General features: G+C 36.5%; 1 protein-coding gene across 2 annotated transcripts; it reads right to left on the reverse strand.

Annotated features, from left to right (window-relative positions):
• On the reverse strand, positions 1–18,040 carry LOC126974216 (eukaryotic translation initiation factor 4H). 2 transcript variants are annotated; one of them, XM_050821672.1, is made up of 6 exons: positions 18,003–18,040; positions 17,578–17,701; positions 8,680–8,861; positions 5,334–5,425; positions 2,649–2,843; positions 1–1,528 (listed from the first exon to the last, which is right to left on the reverse strand). In XM_050821672.1, the coding sequence occupies exons 1-6, from the start codon at positions 18,038–18,040 to the stop codon at positions 1,383–1,385; spliced, it is 777 nt and encodes a 258-aa protein (XP_050677629.1). In that variant the 3' UTR covers positions 1–1,382. The 2 variants fall into 2 exon arrangements, with proteins under 2 accessions (XP_050677629.1, XP_050677628.1); XM_050821671.1 differs by having other exon boundaries at positions 5,262–5,425.
• Between the last annotated feature and the right edge of the window lie 1,494 nt (positions 18,041–19,534).

The following is a 19,534-nucleotide window of genomic DNA, read 5'->3' on the forward strand; positions in this document are numbered from 1 at the left end:
TTTTTACAAAGAATTTATTTTTGTTTTCTAAATCACTTACAATTTCACGATTTTTTTCTGCCACATTTCATAATATTACACATACATCTAAAGTACAAATTATGAATGTACGCGGAAGATTATTACTATAAGTTAATTAAATTTTATAACCAATCAATGAATGTCCTATTATTTTAGTATTTTCGCAAGATATAACAATTTAAAAGCAAACTTAACCTCAATAAAATTTCACAAAAACTCTATGAGAATATTATGTACTTACGAAAATATAAATACCACATGTCATTTGTGAAATTGAATTTGTAAAGAATTAATTAGACGTAAACAAATTGAAATAACTTTCCATGCATTGTAATATATACACAATAAATGAAAATATAAACCGGCAAATCAGTAAGTAAACTGGTGCTGAAATTGACCCGTTAAACACCGAAACTTCCCTTTGTAAGTCCAGCAAAGGAGACATTTGAAAAAAGCATTCAATCATTTGACAATAAAGCTAACAAAATACACATACGATAAAAATGATTTACAACCTCACAACCTAACAAAACTCCTGCACAGTATAGCACATTTACAATAGTAATATGAATATATTGGGTGAGATGGGACATACATACACATAGAACAAATGGCCTTTGTCTACCCTAAGCTGAGTTAGCTGCACTCTCTCTAACCAACAAGCTCTGTGTGACACTTGCCGTGGAAAATCAACTTTGAATGCATCTATTGCGTTCCTTTGTTTAAAAGTCCTAATACTAAACAAAAATACATATTTAATCAGTTTTTCTATTCCTGATGTTTGTTTCCAGTGAAATCCTAAACTAATGAACGGATTTTAAAGGGGATTACTTCATGGAGTGCAGTTTAGTCCAACTTGAGTGTTAGAATAGTTTTTATTTCGATTTGGCACCCATAATTATTTTTATTTCCAACATTTTTTTTGTATTAACATATTTACTATGAGAGAATTTATTGACACACGGTTTGACAGTGCTGCTGTGAAACAATTTCATTGTAACAACAGGGCGCATATTTTACGAAATAATTCTCGATGTTATGAAATAATATTGACAAGTTCATAAAAAAACAGTATTTTATTTATTATGTACAGAACAATGTCTGTCGGGTAAAGTATATAAAAGGACCCCAATGTTCATGTGACGGTGAACGCAGATCAAAATATATCTCCGGCTATAGTTACTTCAAAATAATAATTATACAAATTAAGAGATGAACGACATAAAATATAAAATTAAATTAAAAACAAATGACAAGTTCCAGCGAGAGCTTGTGACCAACATGTGTATCACACCACGTGTGCTAACTTTTATCTGTACATTATCGCTAGTCAGCTTAAGCTAGACAAGGGAGTGTCCAGCTTATTCCCCTGACTTGAGGTTGAGGTTTTCCTCCCGCGGTCGAGCACCGCCGAATATTGAGGAAGCCTGACTTGTGCTGGCAAGTGCGTTTACCGGCTCCTTCACGGTCCGTGGCTCAAGTACAAGCTTTGGTCTGCCTGTGGTGTCTAAAAGAAACATTGAAATCATTAATTAAATTATTAACTTTCGGGGGTCCTTAGTGAGTGACTGAGTTCAAGGTAGCACTCGCCAGCTCACCTCACTGACCATGATAAGACTCCCAGTCAAGTCAGTATAATAAGAATGTCAACTAGTACCTCAATAAAAAGATGTAATATTTCGATGAATGTATATTGGTAAGGGGCTCCTGTTTATGCAATTAGACCGCTAAGTTGGGTCCATTTTGCGTGCAGTGTTGGCCAGAAGTTCAGAACATCCATGGGGTGTTCGCACTTCCTGGAGCGACCTTGTATTTACTAAGGTTTTTGCCCGTAGGTTAGCCAGCCAAGCACATTCCAGGATTACATGAGTGACCGTTTCATCCTCGGCTTGACAGCCCCTGCACTTAGGACTGTCCGTTACGCCGATTGTAAACAGGTGCCTGTTTAGTGATGTGAGACCCGTTGGGGTGCGGAAAATGATTCGGATATCATGTCTACTTAGGCTATAGTAGTAGGCTTAGGCGATAGTGCATGAATCGCCTGAGAGATTTTATTTTATTTTATTTGGGGATCTTACAGCAATATTTACAATATAAACAATCGTAAACATAAATCTAAAAGCCAATTACAAGCTTCCACATATATAGATATAGATTTGTCGGACAGACATCGGGTGTTGTGTAGGTTGTTGGTGAGAGAGCGTATACATGAGTGGCACTGGGCCAGCCACTTGGGTCTCTGACCCCCGCTTTGCAAGTTCATCCGCTGCATCATTCCCCAACGAACCGCTGTGTCCCTTGATCCATTGCAGATTTACCCAGTTGTTAGAGGCACCTTGTTCTAAGGATTGGTAACACTCGTATATCAGCGCGAAATTATAGGTATTGCTCCTCAGCGACTGACCGCCATACTATCGGATAGAATTCGGATATTATATCCATGTAATTTCCTTCTAGTATCGCGTTTGCAGCTTTTTTGATGGATATGCATTCGCATTTTGAGCAATGCACACACACTAAACTAATATTCTTGGCCTGTTTTTTTCGGTTGTGTCACAGCAAGAGACTCTATCTAAACATATAAAATATCTAACATATTGTTTATATAAATTAAAAAAGTTTAATACCGGGTCGAGAAGGCGGCATATCATCAAAGTTCCTCCTCGGCGGCCGGGAAGGGGGCGCGTTGGCGGAGCGTCCCATGCGGTTCCACTCCCCCGGCCCGCGGGGCTCCTCGGAGGAGCCCCGGGACCCCCGCTCACTCCAGCGCTCGCCGCCTGCTCCTCCAGGGCCTCCCGGACCACCCGGTCCGCGCTCGCGGTCTGGATTTAAGATATAATAATAACTAAATCTATTTTTTAAATGAAAATAAGGCACGAGACGAGCAGGATCTTGAGTTGATGGCAAATGTTACGCCCTGCCCATTATAATACAGTGCCGCTCAGGATTCTTGCAAAACCCTAAAACTACATTGTCATAATTATATTTACTCTGTCGTAAATCAAACAAGATTGGGGCGGCCCCGGACTGTTAAAAATCCCACAAGCCAATAAATGTCGATGGCAACCAAAAACACGACAATTTAAGATTTCCGTAAGAACTCTCTCGCGCATGATTAAACAAGATGTTATCTTTCTTGGTGATTATTGTCGTTATAAACAAAACCTTATAAAATAATACTAAGAGTTTCTTGCGAATTTTCGGTTCTCCCATTTTTTTCCGAAAAGGAATCAATTTGGCGAAGTTAATGAAGACTGACGTTCTTCGAGCACAAATCTGGATTGAAACCCCATGGATTTTACTGTAGACATAATATGGTCAGTTTTTGAGGATGTTGCTTGCTATGGGGGTAAATCCGTATATCCTGACCATACAAATGAAATCCCTATGTCTAAAAACTAAAGGTAAAAATAAGATGTTTTTATTTGGTGCTGAGATTCCAATAAAATATATGATATACATATAAAATATATCGAGATTACATTATTACACAGCAATTTATCTTTGTTAGTTTTTTCTTTGAGGAAACTTAGCAAAACATGTGGAGTAAATGAAATTATGATAAGGATGTTATTGTTAGTTATGATGATTAAAAAAGTATTTAAATCACCCAATTTAAGCCACTCGAAAAGACCTTGTAGTAAATGTAGAATGGAATTTCACCATTAAAATATCAGAGAATTAAATATAAAAACATTTAACCTAAACTAAACATAAACTTTCTATACTTGAAGCCAAATTGATGGAAAGAACAATTCTTTTCTGTGACCTAATCCGTGCAATTAGCTTCAAGCATAAATACATTATTGTGAGCACCCATAACATTAAAAATGCTGAGATTGGCAATGATAAACTTTTTACAATGAAATGAACAATGACTGCAAATTTAATACAAAAACGTTACTTGTTAAGAATATTAGTTATAAGGCATATGAGAGAAAAAGAGGAAGGAGGTTAAAGCAATGATTCAAAACCAATGAATGCATACAAAGACTTGTCAAACAATAAATTGCTCTCGAAATGCCTCTACTACAACACAATTTGCACTTGTACTCAACGGCCAGATTATCTCTGGGCCTCGATGGTACGTGAAACCCCCTCCATTTCACCCACTTGGGCTGGTCCTGTTGTATCAGTACGGTTTGCAGTTTCATTACTGTTAGGTCCATATCATCATATTTTCATCACTGCTTTGATTTGAAGTTTACATTGGTGCGTTTTGACTTTTGTTTTTAATACTTCTATAATAATAACAAAAATTAATCATTGTTTATTCTTAATAATATCCTAGCGATGCTTGTTTTGTACACCGTAACAAAGTGACGATGAGAAAGCGAGGTCCAGATATAATTTAACCATGTAATACAATAATATGAGTAGAAGTATTTCAAGAGAACACTATATTTTTACAATAAAACTATATTTGACAGCTGCTACATGCCTAGACTCAGATCTAAGGCGGTGTTGTGAATTTAATTTATTTTATGATTTGAGAATACATGCCTGTTTTTTTTTTTCATTTCTCTCATGTACCATGGCGCCTAACATTATCCTTAGAATGTAACATTAGAAAATGTCACTAATAACAAAAACCAGTATTTTAAATTAATTAATTTTACTCATTTTGACCAGTTACCTAAATGAAACATATGTTATAAAAGAATAATGAGTTTTTTATTAATTAAATCAACTGGTTAGTCAACTATTATTTTAATTGCTGTTTATATTCTTTAATAACAAAATCACCTAAAATCTGTACACTTGTTTTTTTATTTATAAAAATCCCTAAATGACTTGGTTGTATTAATAATTATATTTTAGCCGTTGTAAAAGTAATGAATACAATAAAAATATGACTGATATTTTTTAAGACTCTTCAAAATTTGTTTCTGTGTTTTACTCATTTCGTTTTTTAGATATTTCAATCTACTTTCGTGATAGATGAAGAAACAACAGAAACAATGTAGTTTCAATAGAAGACTGTTCATATTTATTTAATTTAGTTATTTCAACTGAAACAAGCTATTTGAATTTATAGTTTCTTAACTCTGATTATCCACAATGGAGATGGATTATTGTGTTGGCTGTCTTAGTTTCATAGTAGCGAGTTCATATCATAGGTACATAAACTGCTCTTTAAAATATTGGTTCCTGATCTTTTTTTAAAACATTAAAATGTCTATTGAAATGGCATTTTGTTTCCGTGTTTGACGCGTCTTTACAAAGCATGATGATGTTACCATGTGTGAACCCTCCACCCTGGTTCCTCGGTCCGCGGCGGTCCATGCCACCGTCAAAGTGGTCGTACATACCGCGACCTCCGCCGCCTCCTCCGCCGTCCCGTCTGAAGCCGCCTCGTCCATCCCGCCCTCCATCGCGTCGACCACGATCAAATCCACCACCTCTGCTCAATCAATTAAACATAATATATTTGTTTCGGTCTGAAGGCCGTCGTAGCTAGAGATTTTTTTTAATGAAAATAAGGTACGAGCGAGTGGGACGTTCAGCTGATGGTAATTGGTACGTCTTGCCCATTACAATACAGTGCCGCTCAGGTTTCTAGAAAAGCTTTGAAAAGATTCTGAGCTGAACTACAATTGCGCTCGTCACCTTGAGACATAATATATAATTACTGACCACATGCGACTAATCATGTCCCTATCCGCAGCGCACGCGATGATAGATTTTTATGACAATTTTTTTCACACGTTGTGTTATATTATTGCATTTTTATTAGGGAACCCTATTTTTTTTAATGTAATATATGTCACCCAGTGAAGATTCAGCTTTTTAATGCTGAAAGAATTTTTGAAATCGGTCCAGTAGTTTTTGTGTGTATAACATTACAAACATACATTCAAAAACACAAATGTTTCCTCTTTATAATATTAAATATATCAAAGATATGTACACAGCACTAATGTTGCACAATACATCAGCGTTATAAGTACAGATGCTATGAGCCATACAGTGACGCGAACTCACGAGATTTCACCCATCTATAGTGTCTAAATATATATATTTATCTAATATATAAAATTCTCGTGTCATGGTGTTAAACATTGTTGTTAAACAACAAAACACAACTCCTCCGAAACGGCTTGACCGATTCTCATGAGTGCATATTGGGTAGGTCTGAGAATCGGACATCTATTTTTCATCCCCCTAAATGTTAAGGGTGGTCCACACGATTTTTTTTTTAAATTTGAATATGAGTCAGCTTTAAAAAATACATACAACTTCAAATTTTCACCCATCTACGATCAACAGTTACTTTTGTATCGCTATTTTAACATCGGCAATACAACGATTGCTGGGTCAGCTAGTATATATATATAATACTTTTGTACGCGTGTTGACAGTGAACTCCTCCTAAACGGATGGACCGATTTGAATAGAATTTTCTGTGTGTGTTCAAGTGGATTCGAGGATAGTTTAGATTCACAATTGAACTACCTCCTAAGTGGCTGGACCGATTTTGATGAGTTTTTTAGTGTGTTCCAGTGAATTTGAGATTGATTTAGATTCTCAATAAAGTCGACATATAATTCTCCTACGTATGTTAGTGATCTCCTCCTAACGTCTGGACCTATTTTTCACATTTAACACGTGTTTTAGGACATCGTCTGTGGGGTCAGGTAGTATTTATATTTTTAAATTATTTATATATCGCGTGCGCCAGTCGGTGTCGCAAACCTATATGATTTTCCTCTACAAAATTGCCCAACGTGACTATAGAAGTTTTCACTTCAAAAAAAATAAAATTATATGCACTTATACTAAACAGTTTTGACTGTTGTTTTAAATGATGCATTCTGGCAAGTTTCCTGTAACCTTTAGTATTTGTTTCATTGAAGTTCATCAACACCAACCTATGTGTTTTTCTAAATTCATTATGTACTATTATTCAATACTCATTCTGTGAAAGGAAACATAGTGTGGAAATCTAAACAGATCTATAAAGAAACTAGCTGACCCAGCAAACGTTGTATTGCCGATATTAAAATCGCGATACAAAAGTAACTGTTGATCGTAGATGGGTGAACATTTGAAGTTGTATGTATTTTTTAATGCTGACTCATAATCAAATAAATTAAAAAAAAATGTCAAAAATTTTTTAATAAAAAATTTCGTGTGGACCACCCTTAACATTTAGGGGGATGAAAAATAGATGTTGTCCGATTCTCAGAACTACCCAATATGCACTCAAAATTTCATGAGAATCGGTCAAGGCTTTTCGGAGGAGTTCAAAGTTTAACACCATGACACGAGAATGTAATATATTAGTTTTGAAGTTGTGCGCAACATTGACCAACTCCCTCATCATCATCACTGCGTCTTCCGGTATGTGGTCGCCATTCAACGACATTACTACCCCATCGGCCAACTGCCATTTCAGATTCACAATCAACTGGGCTATGTCGGTGACTTTGTTTCTCTTAAGGATCTCCTCAATTCTGATTCGATCTCACAGGAAAATTTCGAGCATAACCCTCTCCATTCACCCTCTGAGTGACCATGATCACCAACTTGCCTTAAATGCTAGGAAATAGCTTGTGAATACTTTTACCCCTATTAATTAGTTGTTATAAAGACAAAAAAGTATCAGAAGAAAGATTCGTATGGTTCTGAGCAAAATAACAAAACCCATAAAATTGTGAACGAAATACCTTTCAAAAGTCAGATCTACAATGGTATAGTTTTGGGTACCTTTATTATAAAGGGCATAAAATTCTTTTTGATGTCATTTCTAATATACTAGACACTACAACGCTTCGGGAACAAATGGCGTTCTGAGAGAGAAGAAGAGGCGCAAGCAACTCTTCCAGCATTTTTTTTGCGCTCTTTTTAATCAAATATATAATATTGTACTGTCATTGCTATAGCTATAATAATAATAATCTAGTCCCAGGCTGTCCAAAACTTAGATATTCAGCTGTAGAGTAGTAGGATTTACGACAAAGCCATTATTTAATAAAACATTTAAATTTAGTTATAGATAATGCCTGAACAGTGGCTGGGACATTATTATAAAAGTGTATACATTTACTCTTAAAGCTATTATGTATCTTATGAAGCCTACCAGAATTAGTTACAAGCAATCCCTTATTAATGAAAATCACTATTAAGACTGTTTAATCTAGCGATCGCAACATTCGTGTACTCTCCAATCTTTCCAACGGCATATGCTGCAGAGCTGACTCGCTCTGCTAGTTGGACAATATGCGGACCCCACTGAAGCTTTTTATGTAACGTGATACCCAAGAAGACCTTTAGTGGTAATCTCTGGTCATTTATAAGTATGTTGGTTTGTCTGGCCTCCACTGTGTTTAGTGTAATCGACCGTAAATACTCTGTTTTTTTTTACTGTTGAAGTGCAAATTATTCGTCTCAAACCCTATAAACACTATGATTGAGAGTGCATTGTTTACCTCGTCATCAATATCTGCACGTCGCTTCATTTTAGAAATAAGTGAATTATCATCAACAAACAATACAATCTCATGGCTATCATCTACCACAAACGGTAAACTGAAAAATAAAGGGCTTATGTCCATCTGATGTTGCCTCTCTGTTATGTATAGTATATTGTTGTCTTTACAGTATATGTGGTAGTAGATCTGGTGGAACCATTTGAAAACATTAATATTAACTTGCCTGTCATTTCTCTTTTCTTCAGCAACATCGATTTTAATAAAGTTACCGTCCACATTAACAACTCCATTCCGTTCGATGGCCTTTATTAAATCCTCCAAAAGTTCAAACTCAACATAGCAGAAGCCTTTGAATTTATCTGTCTCCCTGTCCATAACCAGCCTCACATTTTTTATGTTTAAGTCCTGGAATAATAAAATAATTATCAGTTATTAGTGATGTTTTAATTAACAAAAAGAATTGTTAAAGATCAGCCAAAGTAACGATTTTATCTTTTTACATTAAATATATAGCGTTTAACCAGTCGCGCTAGCAAATAACATTTATAACTTTTACAGTATGTTAGTTTAATAAGTAAATAATATAAAACAATTTAAAATATAAAAAGCTTGTTCGAAGTGGTCTCCATTAGCAGTCCTTTAAATGTTGAGGCCAGTTATCAATAGAAGCATGCACTCTTACGATTGGAAAATTCTTCACTGCCAATCGTACGGATTGTTTTAGGGACTCCAAATTATCACAGCGGATTAAGATCGGGACTAGAACTCCACTTTATCACTCTCCTACTTGAAACCGGCGTGAAATCGCGGCGTTGTCGCTGTGTTTCGTCCGGTGCGTGGGGTATCCGGAGGCCTTAAAGCCAGTTCCGTGGTCACTTGGAAGAGAAGGCCAAACGGGCCTCTTAAGATCCTTGGTGTACTCAATAAGGCGAGACAGTACTTCAGTATAAGCCACCGCCTGCAACTATATAAGGCGCAAATTCGGCCTCACATGGAGTACTGTTCTCACCTCTGGGCAGGTGCTCTCCAGTACCAGCTTCTTCCATTCGACCGCATACAACGAAGAGCGGCTTGAATCATCGACGATCAAGTCTTCTCCGATCGGCTTGATTCTTTGGTGTTGCGTAGAGATGTGGGTTCTCTCTGCATCTTCTACCGCATTTATCACGGGGAGTGCTCAGATGAGCTGTTCGGGTTGATTCCAGCGGCCGAGTTCCACCATTACGTAACACCAGCGGTCGGACATCACGTACAAAGTACCCGCATCACGTTCACATCTGGCATTCCACAACTTCGCGTTTTGCAAGAAATTTCTTGCCTCGTACAACCACTTTGTGGAATCAATTACCGGCTGCGGTTTTTCCCGAATCGATACGACTTAGGAACCTTCAAGAAAAGAGCACACTTCCACCTTACCGGCAACGCATCTCTTGACACGTGATGTTGCGGATGTCCATGGGCGGTTGCCTCACTTTCCGTAAGCCTCTTATTAAAAAAAAATCGGATAGCGCCATCTTTGCACTCTGTCGACTAATTGGGAAGCTTCCTTACAGCTTTGATCATAAATACGATCATTTTGTTTGTTAAAATGTTGCTCAATCGTAAATAAATTCTCATCCGTAAAAAAAAATTTTTCTGACCTCCCTTTGTGTACCTCCTCAATAGTTGTTTCGATTTTACCAATACTACAGTCATACAGTCAAAGTTGTGATCATGTAATTATGGCACAATATATAAATAGACAATGCTAATCAGATATTAGTGAAGCCATGGTACATAATTACTTTAACGTCAATTGAAGGACATCTATGATAAGAGAAATTGCCTGAACTGCAAATTATTTGATCACATGTTTTGTGAAATTTATTTTTATTTTATTAGTTATATTACGGCTGATAACAATGTGATTGAGTATACGATTTTTTTTTGTTTTTGTGTATCTGCACTCTTAGACTTTAATCAGATGTGTTCCCATTTTTCACGTGCAGAGTGTGCTTCCCCGCAGAAGCAACTACTCAGCTTGCTTACTTACTCTCTGGAGTCAAGTGTTTGCACATCATAGCGATTCAAGCGTTTCCTATAGCTAACATCTAAAAGAGGTGTTACTAAAGGATTGCAGTGGCAAGACAGTCTACTTTTATATCTTTCTGATGCTAGCCTTATTTCATGCTTGACTGTGGTTATGCCTCGGTGTTGGTGTATTTCAGCATTAATGACAAACTACGGTGCACTTGAAATATTTCTTAATATAATATTTTGCTGCCTTTGGATAACATTGATGTTGGATGTGCTTGCAGTTCCCCACAGTTGTATACCATATGTCCACACTGGCTTCAAGATTGTTTTATATATAGTAATTTATTATCTATTGCAAGCTTAGAGTTCCGTTGCATTAACCAATAGTAACTGCGGTACTTTATTTTCAACTCATCCCTCTTTGCTATGGTGTGCTTCTTCCATGTAAGCCGCCTGTCTAAATGGAGTCCAAGGTATTTTACTGTTTCCCTTTGTGGCAGTTCTTTGCCTCCCAGTTTCACTGGTGGGCAGATGATTTGGATGTACTAGCCTTAATTCTCAAATCCTCAAACCATTGCTATATTTTGTTTAAGCCGGCTTGCAGATGCTTGGTTGCTGTTCCAGCATCTTTATCTGAGGCTAGTACTGCGCTATCATCAGCATAGGTGGCTGTTACTAAGCCTGGTGCTTCAGGGAGGTCTGCAGTAAATAAGTTATAAAGGATCGGCCCAAGTAGAGAACCCTGTGGCACTCCTGCCTTTATATCATAGAAATTTGATGTTTCTTGGTCTACCCGGACTTGAAAGATCCTGCCCATTAGGTAAGACTTCAGTAGTAAGTAATAACTACAAGGTTGAAGTCCCGTGTTTACGTGAACAAGCCAGATACTCCGGCAGCCCTCAAGGACAACATTCGACACGAGTGCAAGAATCTGCCGCCCGAAGTTCTCGCTGAAGTGATGAAAAATGCCGCAAAACGAGCCCGTATGGAAATCAATTGTGACGGCGCCCATTTGGCCGATATGATCTTCTCGACTTGACCAATACAATTCTAAAGGCTCAAATAAACATAATCAAAAAACAGAATCGAAGTTTTTCATTTAGAAAAAAAAAGAGAGCCAAACAAGATCGGATGACTTCATTTGGCCCACCCTGTATGAGAGGGAGTTTTGTCTTGATCTTTGAGAGCAGCCCCTTGTGCCAAACTCTGTCAAATGCTTGCTGCACGTCCAGGAACACGACAGAGCAATATTCCTCACTCTCCAGGGAGGTCCTGATTTTATCATATACTCTATGAATCCTGAAGCTTTCTTCTCTTTAAGATTCTTATTGCCTTCTGGACTTCTCTTACGGATATTGGCTTTAATGGAAGAGTCAGCTGAAGGTCCTGATTAAGAATTTCATCTATGTGTTTTTCAAATATGTTACTACTCCTACTTTCATTTGGCATAAACACTTGTGCAAGATGTTTTGCAAACTCATTAGCTTTCTCTTTGCTAGTTTTGGCCCAAGTATTGTCTGCTTTTTTCAGAGGTGGCTTGGCTTGTTGTGGCTGGTCACAAGCCTTTGTTACTTTCCACAGAGAGTTGTTCGTAGATGGTGATGCTGTTAGGCTTTCTAGTTTATTTTTGAGATCATTCTCCTGTACATCTTTGATAGTCTTCTTTAGGTTTCTCATAGCTTTGTTAAAAGCTGTTTTATCACTGGGCAGCCTAGTGTTATGCCATACTCTGCGCAGTCACCTCTTTTCTCTAATCATGTTTCTGATTTCCAGAGGTATATTTGTGCCAAATCCCTTGTTTGTGTTCGGAGTGTTCCTCCAGCAGCCTTCTTGGATGCTCATGGCTATGAGTTTAGTGGCTTCCTCTATGTCAGTCTCTGTTCTTAGACAAGCCTTTAAAACCAGATTTTCTTCTGTATGCTCTCCAAAGCCATCCCAATCAGTATGTTTGTTACTCAGGGTATCCGGTTTAGTATAAGATATTATAGATGAGCTTACAGTCAGGATAACAGGCGTATGATCTGAGTGGCCATTCAAACAAGATTCTGGTTGAAAATAGTGCCTTGGCAGTCCCTTTACAACAAAAAAGTGCAGAAGATCTGGGAGCTTGCAGGGGTCAGTTGGCCAATATGCTAGCTCTCCTGATGAGATGGTGAGTAGCTTGTTCATCAGCACAGTATTTTAACTGCCTGCCTCTAGTTGATATTATGCGGGAGCCCCAGTGTGTGTGTTTGGACTTCCAGTTACCTCCTGCAATAATCTGTGTCCAAGAGTATTTAGGAATATGGTGAACATCTCTTCTGTTATTTTATGTTTTGGTGGGCAGTATACACAGCTTACAGTTATGTACCCATGTATGTCTTCTATACGGTACTTTCGGTACGGAAGCTTTCTACATGAGCCGTGTAGCAAAATAGCCCTGTCCAAATTAGAGAAAATCCAGTCCAAATGCTTACGAATCATAACTGGTGCTATGAAATCTCCCGTCAACGCTCTCCAAGTGGAGTGTGTAGACCCACCTCTTCACCTTCGCCGTCAGTACCTAGCCGATAGATACCTAACTAACGTAATCCAATTTAGCGCACACCCCCTTCTTTATATTCTGCACTCTTTGTCTCTAACTATTCAAACTTCTTTATATTGGTCTCATAAAGATCCGCCTCCGTTAATTAATTCTTATACTAAATTTAAAGCCTTTCCAGTTCCCATTTACCAATCAGCCTTATGCCCAGTCTTTGAAGTAGAATATCAGTCTCTCATTTTCCAACCTAAAATTTTCTTTGACTTTGGAATTACTAAACACTGTCCTGAAGCCAATAGAAAATTTAATTCTATTCTATCTTCTGATTGGTCTGATTGGGTGACGTTGTAACGGACGCATCCAAATTATCCAATAATAGCTGGGTGGGGTCTGCAGTTTGGATCCCTAAGTTCTGTATAATTCTAAATTACAAAAGTCACCCGCAGAATTCCATCTTCACTGGCGTATCAATTGCCCTGTCAGAGGCGGTGTCATATGTTGAATCACATCAACAAGGACAGATCAACAAGGCTTTAATCTTGTCTGACTCATTAAGCTGCTTGTTGGACCTAAAAAATCGTTTCAAATCTTCAAACAACTTCACAATTAATTTAATGATGTCACATAATGGGAATAGAAGTTGCATTAGCTTGGATACCTAGTCATCTGGGGATAACTAGGGGCAATAAAATTGCAGACTCGTGCGCTTAAGACGCGATTCAGTCTGGATCATTAAAATTTAATTACTGTTTTCCTCAAGATCTACGCGCTATGTCTAAACACTTTCTGGCTGATTCATGGAATGCTTTATGGCAAATCACAAAACAAACTAAAGGTAAATTCTATGGTTCTATCCAACCCTTTATCCCCTCCAAGCCCTGGTTCTTTCCTCAAAAAAAACAAAATAAACTTTTCACTTCTGTCATCATACAACTTCGCTTGGGATTTGTCTGTTCCCCAGTATTTTTGGCCAATATCCGGGTAAGGGACCATTCTATATGTGAATGTGGCCTTGAGGAAGGTACTCTTGAACATATTTTTTTCTATTGCCCTAAATTGTCAATTCCTTTATATGACCTTCTACCGAAGGATATCCCTCGCCCCATCAACATCCCTTTTCTTCTTACTTTATGCCATTCCCCTTTCATAAAGATTCTTTACAAATTTATCTCCCGCAATAATATTAAATTGTTATTTCTATCCCCCATACTTTCTACGCTTCTATTAGGCACATATTCCCACTTACATTCACACATTTCTCCCTTAAACTTAGATTAGATACTAACAAGGTAGTTAATATTGTTGTGTTATGGGTGTTTATTACTAACCGTACTAACTCTTGTTGCCTATTCTTCAGTTCACAAGAAAACCACAACTATTTCAACCGATCATTTCCTTTTAAATCAGCTCTTTATATACTTCAATCAGCTAAATTAAAATAAAAAATCTCTCCACCTTGATGTTGGCCGAATCGTCGACATTCAATCGACGGAGCCAGTTATAAAAAAAAAAAGGTGCTCATTTGTTGTAAGATTATGTCAAACTTCTCTGCTTGTTTTATTAGCATTTGCTCTAATTTTGATATTCCTAAGATGGAGTTTTCTTCTGGCTGCTTCTCTACAGATTTCTTTAGAATCTCTGCATAAGTCTGTCCATTTTTTATTGTGTTTGTGCCTGTCTTTACTTGGTTTGTGTTTGTGCTGTCGGCTCTTTGAGTATTTTTATTTGGCACTTTTATTGCTTGCATTTCTTTGTAAACCTCACATCCATTGTAGTTTTCTGGATGAGGTCCATTACAAAGGGCACAAGTAGCAGAAGTATTTCTATCAACTTTGGGGCAGTCTTTTGTCTTATGGTCTTGCGCACATTTTACACATCGATATGGCCTCATGCAATAATTTTTGGAGTGCCCATATTGCTGGCACTGTGGGCATTGGATTATTGTCTTGCGCTTTTTGGGGTCTTCTATAGATATGGATTAGTAATAGATAAACCTCAGTTCTTTGACATTCTTGTTCCCTGGTCTTGGTTCCAGATTAACAAAGAAAGTTGAGGTAGACATCTTTGAGGGTCCATAATTGTGATTAATTATCTCACCCGTAAGACTATTTCCTGTGCTCTCAATTGCTGCTTTTATCTCGTTGTGTGGGGTTGTGTTGTGTAGATTTTTATTTACAATCCTGTAGCTCCTGTTCTCTTTAGTGTTGAAGGTATTAGGCTGTGTTCGCGTACAAGAGTTATAAGTTTCTTGTATATTTCTACATTGGCACTGCTTATCCGGAGCTGGTTTTTATTAATAATTTGTAATTGAAGTCACTTCTTTGAGCTACTGTTTCTAGGAGTTCGGTCAATTTATTAATATCCTCCATTTCATAGAGCATTATAAGTGGTGGCCTATGGGGCTTTTTCAACATTGGGGTTTGTTCAGTTTCATTCACTGGGAGACCACTAAATCTATTTGATATCTCAACTGCATCTGGGGATGGACATTGGGTCTTTCTACGCTTTGCATGCCTTGATGGTGGAATTCTCTGCCACAAGGGTGGATACTTTGGATCATCATCACTAGTAGTGTGGCCCTGTATGTCAGTTGTAGTGGTTTCGATCAATTCAGGTTCTTGATATCTGATATCTTGCAACAATGTTGGTAACATCACTTAAAGAGGCCAAGCAGGGTCTCGCGAATATGGCCGGGTGAAATACTTGTTGAGTAAGTGTTTTCTGAGGCAAGTTTTTTGTAAATTGTTTTTGGTTCGGACATTTCTATTTTTGTTCCCACAAATAGGGAATGCAATGTATACAGAAAATGCAAATAAGTAAAATTAGATACTATTAATAATATTTTTTATTTTTAATGTGAAATCCCTTACTTCTGGGGTTAACTATACAAATTGAGGGACTCAGAAGATATCAGGATTTAGATATTTAATTTTGTTGTTACATCCAGATGTTTGTTATAGGTAAAGAGATACAGACACATTGTGTATAGTTATGCTAACTTTATAGCACTTTTTCCACATCATAGGTATTATTTAATGGGATACTATTTATTTCCACTGTTTCTTTAACAGTGAATGTGTGTCAAGATTATCTATGTGTAAGTGCATCTTATTCATAAGTTTCTATACACAGTTGGTGCTCAGAATATCACATTGTATGCAAACCATAAATTTAACTCCAAAATGTACATTGTGCTTTCTACAGTCAATATTGCTGACCATTTGTGTGATTGTAAACAAAAGATAAAAAGGCTCTTTGTGTCTTTTGTGGCCAACTCCAGTTGTAATATCTGCATGGAATTTATAGGAATTTGTTACAAATGATTCAAACAGTCGCTATAGCCATATGAATTATATACTAAAGTATGCTTTAAATTCAAGGAACTTAGATTTAATCTATAGCTAAATGGTCACTAAAACCAGGATTGTTACATTAAATTCAAATATTTTTATTCAAAATAGGATATAAAATCACTTATAGAAAGTCAAAAACTACCACCCATTCCAAAAGGTATGCCTCAGACTTGAGAAGAATGGGCGCAACAAACTCAGCAGGCTTTTTTTTATGTGAAAACATGGTTACAATGTAAAATCATACAATAAAATTTATTGTTTAATAGCCTGTGGGTGGTCACTCAATTCCCAATCAGTGGTATTATTATGAAAGTAATTTATGTTATAATAACCTTTACCACACATACATTTTTTGAAATTCATAAAACTTTTGTTTTGAACATTATCTGGGATCATGTTGTAAGAGCATATACAATGCCGCACAAGACTAACTAACTCGACTTAGCCAAGCAGTAGGCATTATAAGTTTATGTTTATTCCTGTTGTTAAAATTATGGTTATGAAAGTTTCTAGCAAATTGACCTATGTGCCTATGTGCATACATAACATTATCAACAATTCATTGAGGCAACAGTCAAGATGTTTATTTCTTAAACTGTGCTCTCAATGATTCAAGGTAAGGTTATAAATAGCGCAAATAGCCCTCTTTTGCATTACAAAGATTGTATTGATATTGGCAGCATTGCACCCTAGAAATATACCATAATATGGAAATATACATTTGACCTATGAAAATAACTAAAGTAAACTAGTCGCCCCATATCTATCTACTATAAATACATGAAACTCACTGTATTTATGTACTCAATTAGTTTCAGTTGAATAGGTTTATATAAACTACAAACCTAACATGTCAAATACACATATCTTGGAAGATATAATGAAACTATAAGATTGAATCTATAAACAACTTTTTTGAAAAATTTACAGTCCCTTCAACTTATCTTTTATGATTCAATTAGTATTTACTATTTTCCATAGGAATATGGTACTATTCTGTGTACAATCAAATATGCTTTGTTAAATATTGACAAGTAATAGAAGAATTATATTTAACATTTAATAATATATCAAATAAATAAATAAATCTGTTTAACTAATTTGTCGAATAATTAAAATCTTACTTAAAAATGCTTTGTTAAATATTGACAGGGTAGTAAAAGTATGATATTTAACATTTAATAATGTATAAAATCTGTTTAACCAGTTTGTCAAATAATTAAAAACTTACTGGGAATATTCTGTTAATATCGCCTTGAATGACTCCCGAAGGAAGATTTCCAACGTAAGCTTTGTACGGAGGTTCAGTTGGTAACATGCGACCACCAGCAGTCCTTCTTCCACCTCCATAGTCCCTGCAGACAAAGTATATCCATAGCATATTATAACCTATAAATTTAATTCTACTAACACTTAGCAAAACAATCTTTGTAAATAAAGCCATCGGAAGCCGATATAGCATCCAGATCCTATTTCGTGCTGAACACTGCATTAATAAGGCAATATATTGTTGTATTATAGCACAGTCAGTGAAAACTCATTTTCATGAATAAGGCTAATTCCGATAGCCCAAATGTTTACACTTATAAATTTCAATATAGGAAATTCACTTCTATGATTCAAATACCACGTTTAAAGTTCAAAAACAATTTATACCTCGGATTTCCATCGTCAAAACCACTTCGACCTGCCATGTTTAGAAACACGGAATAAAAATTGCGCGCGCATCTGCTTTAAAGAAGTGGCCTTAAAATTTTCATTGTCTACGACACAGATTACAGCGTACGACTACGGCTATGTTGATTGTTGTATATAGTACATGAGTGAATAGATAAATGTCTTAATTTGATTGGGTGTAGTACCTATATTCTTTGGTATATACTTAGGAAAATGTTCGTGAAATAACTGCATTCCTCAAAAAGAATAGATTTCTGAATTAAATAGTATTCAATTATAAATTTCATGAGAAGTAGTCATAATATTATATACACAACGCATTTTGCAGCTGAGGGCTCAGTAATGTATAAAATCAGTTTATTTCTAATTAAATATAATTTATTGCAATGCTAGCATAATGACATTCACAATATTCTTTAAACTTTTTTTTTAATTTTAAGTACCTAAATAATGGTAGCATCTATAATACTTATTGGTAGAAGTGGGCGATTAAGATATATACTAATGAAATCATTCTATTATAAAAATATTTCGAGATATCTCGACTATAAAAATTAGTAGTTACTGATTTAGTAGGTACTGTGTCCGCGAGTCGACGCAGATCAAAGCAAGCAAACACGATGTTTGGTCGGGTCAACTTTCGTCGCGTTGGTTGAGTCGACTGTTGTGGCAGTAGCTAACATAACGTGGGAAGGAAGGGAACAGCACTATACGCCACGATAGATTGATTGCGCTCATACAAAAAAAATATTCCCACAGCAGTGTACCTACTACCTGCTATAATAACAATTGAATAATGTTGTTATCAAATCAATGAATTAAACTAGCCAGCATCCTGTGCAAAGGAGCATCCCACTGGCACTTTCGTGTGCGTGACAAGCTACCTCTTACACTCGCGGTTTGTTTGTCACTTTCTGTTAGTGCAATGCACGCACATTGCTCAAAATAGAGGTAAACTGTCAACCTCATTTTTTTTCGACGTGTTCGGTTACAGTACACTAACAAGACGTATAAATTATCTAAATATCATCATCTTATCATTTTCGTATTAGTATCTACATATCTGCAAGTACATGTTTGATTTTGCAGTAATAATTATTATGGCTCAAATTTGCTATAAACCCCAGTTAAGAAAAAAAATTAAAGTGATTATGGAACTATTATGTAAGTATTAACGTCACCTTACAGCATATGTTTATTTTTCAGGTTGTTTATTCATCTGATAATCGGACGACTAGCAACAACCCTAACAAGTTTAGAGAAAACTTGAAGGGCAGATGCACGGGACGTGCGAGCAGTGTTGCCAGATGTACCGCTTTTCCGCTTTTTACACCGCCTTTCTTGATAATGGACCACCTTCCGCTTTTAACTGACGCGGTTCCCCTTTTTTTGAGACTAGTTAGTTCCATGTCATGTTCAACTTTGAACAAGTTGAAAATTTACTTGGTTGAATGAATACTTCCAACCTGAAAAGACTGTTGTAACAGTAGTACACGAAAAAATGGTGACTT

Source organism: Leptidea sinapis, chromosome 31 (genome assembly GCF_905404315.1).
Source record: "Leptidea sinapis chromosome 31, ilLepSina1.1, whole genome shotgun sequence".
Taxonomy (NCBI): Eukaryota; Metazoa; Arthropoda; class Insecta; order Lepidoptera; family Pieridae; genus Leptidea; species Leptidea sinapis.

What these genes read in the sequence shown, in the direction of transcription:
- LOC126974216 (XM_050821671.1), bottom strand. Translation starts at nt 18,040, where the DNA reads ATGGCAGGTCGAAGTGGTTTTGACGATGGAAATCCGAG. An exon ending in TTTGACGATGGAAATCCGAG is followed by an intron (nt 17,702 to 18,002) that starts GTATAAATTGTT and finishes CTTTGTCTGCAG; the next exon opens with GGACTATGGAGGTGGAAGAA. An exon ending in TATGCCGCCTTCTCGACCCG is followed by an intron (nt 1,529 to 2,648) that starts GTATTAAACTTT and finishes TGTTTCTTTTAG; the next exon opens with ACACCACAGGCAGACCAAAG.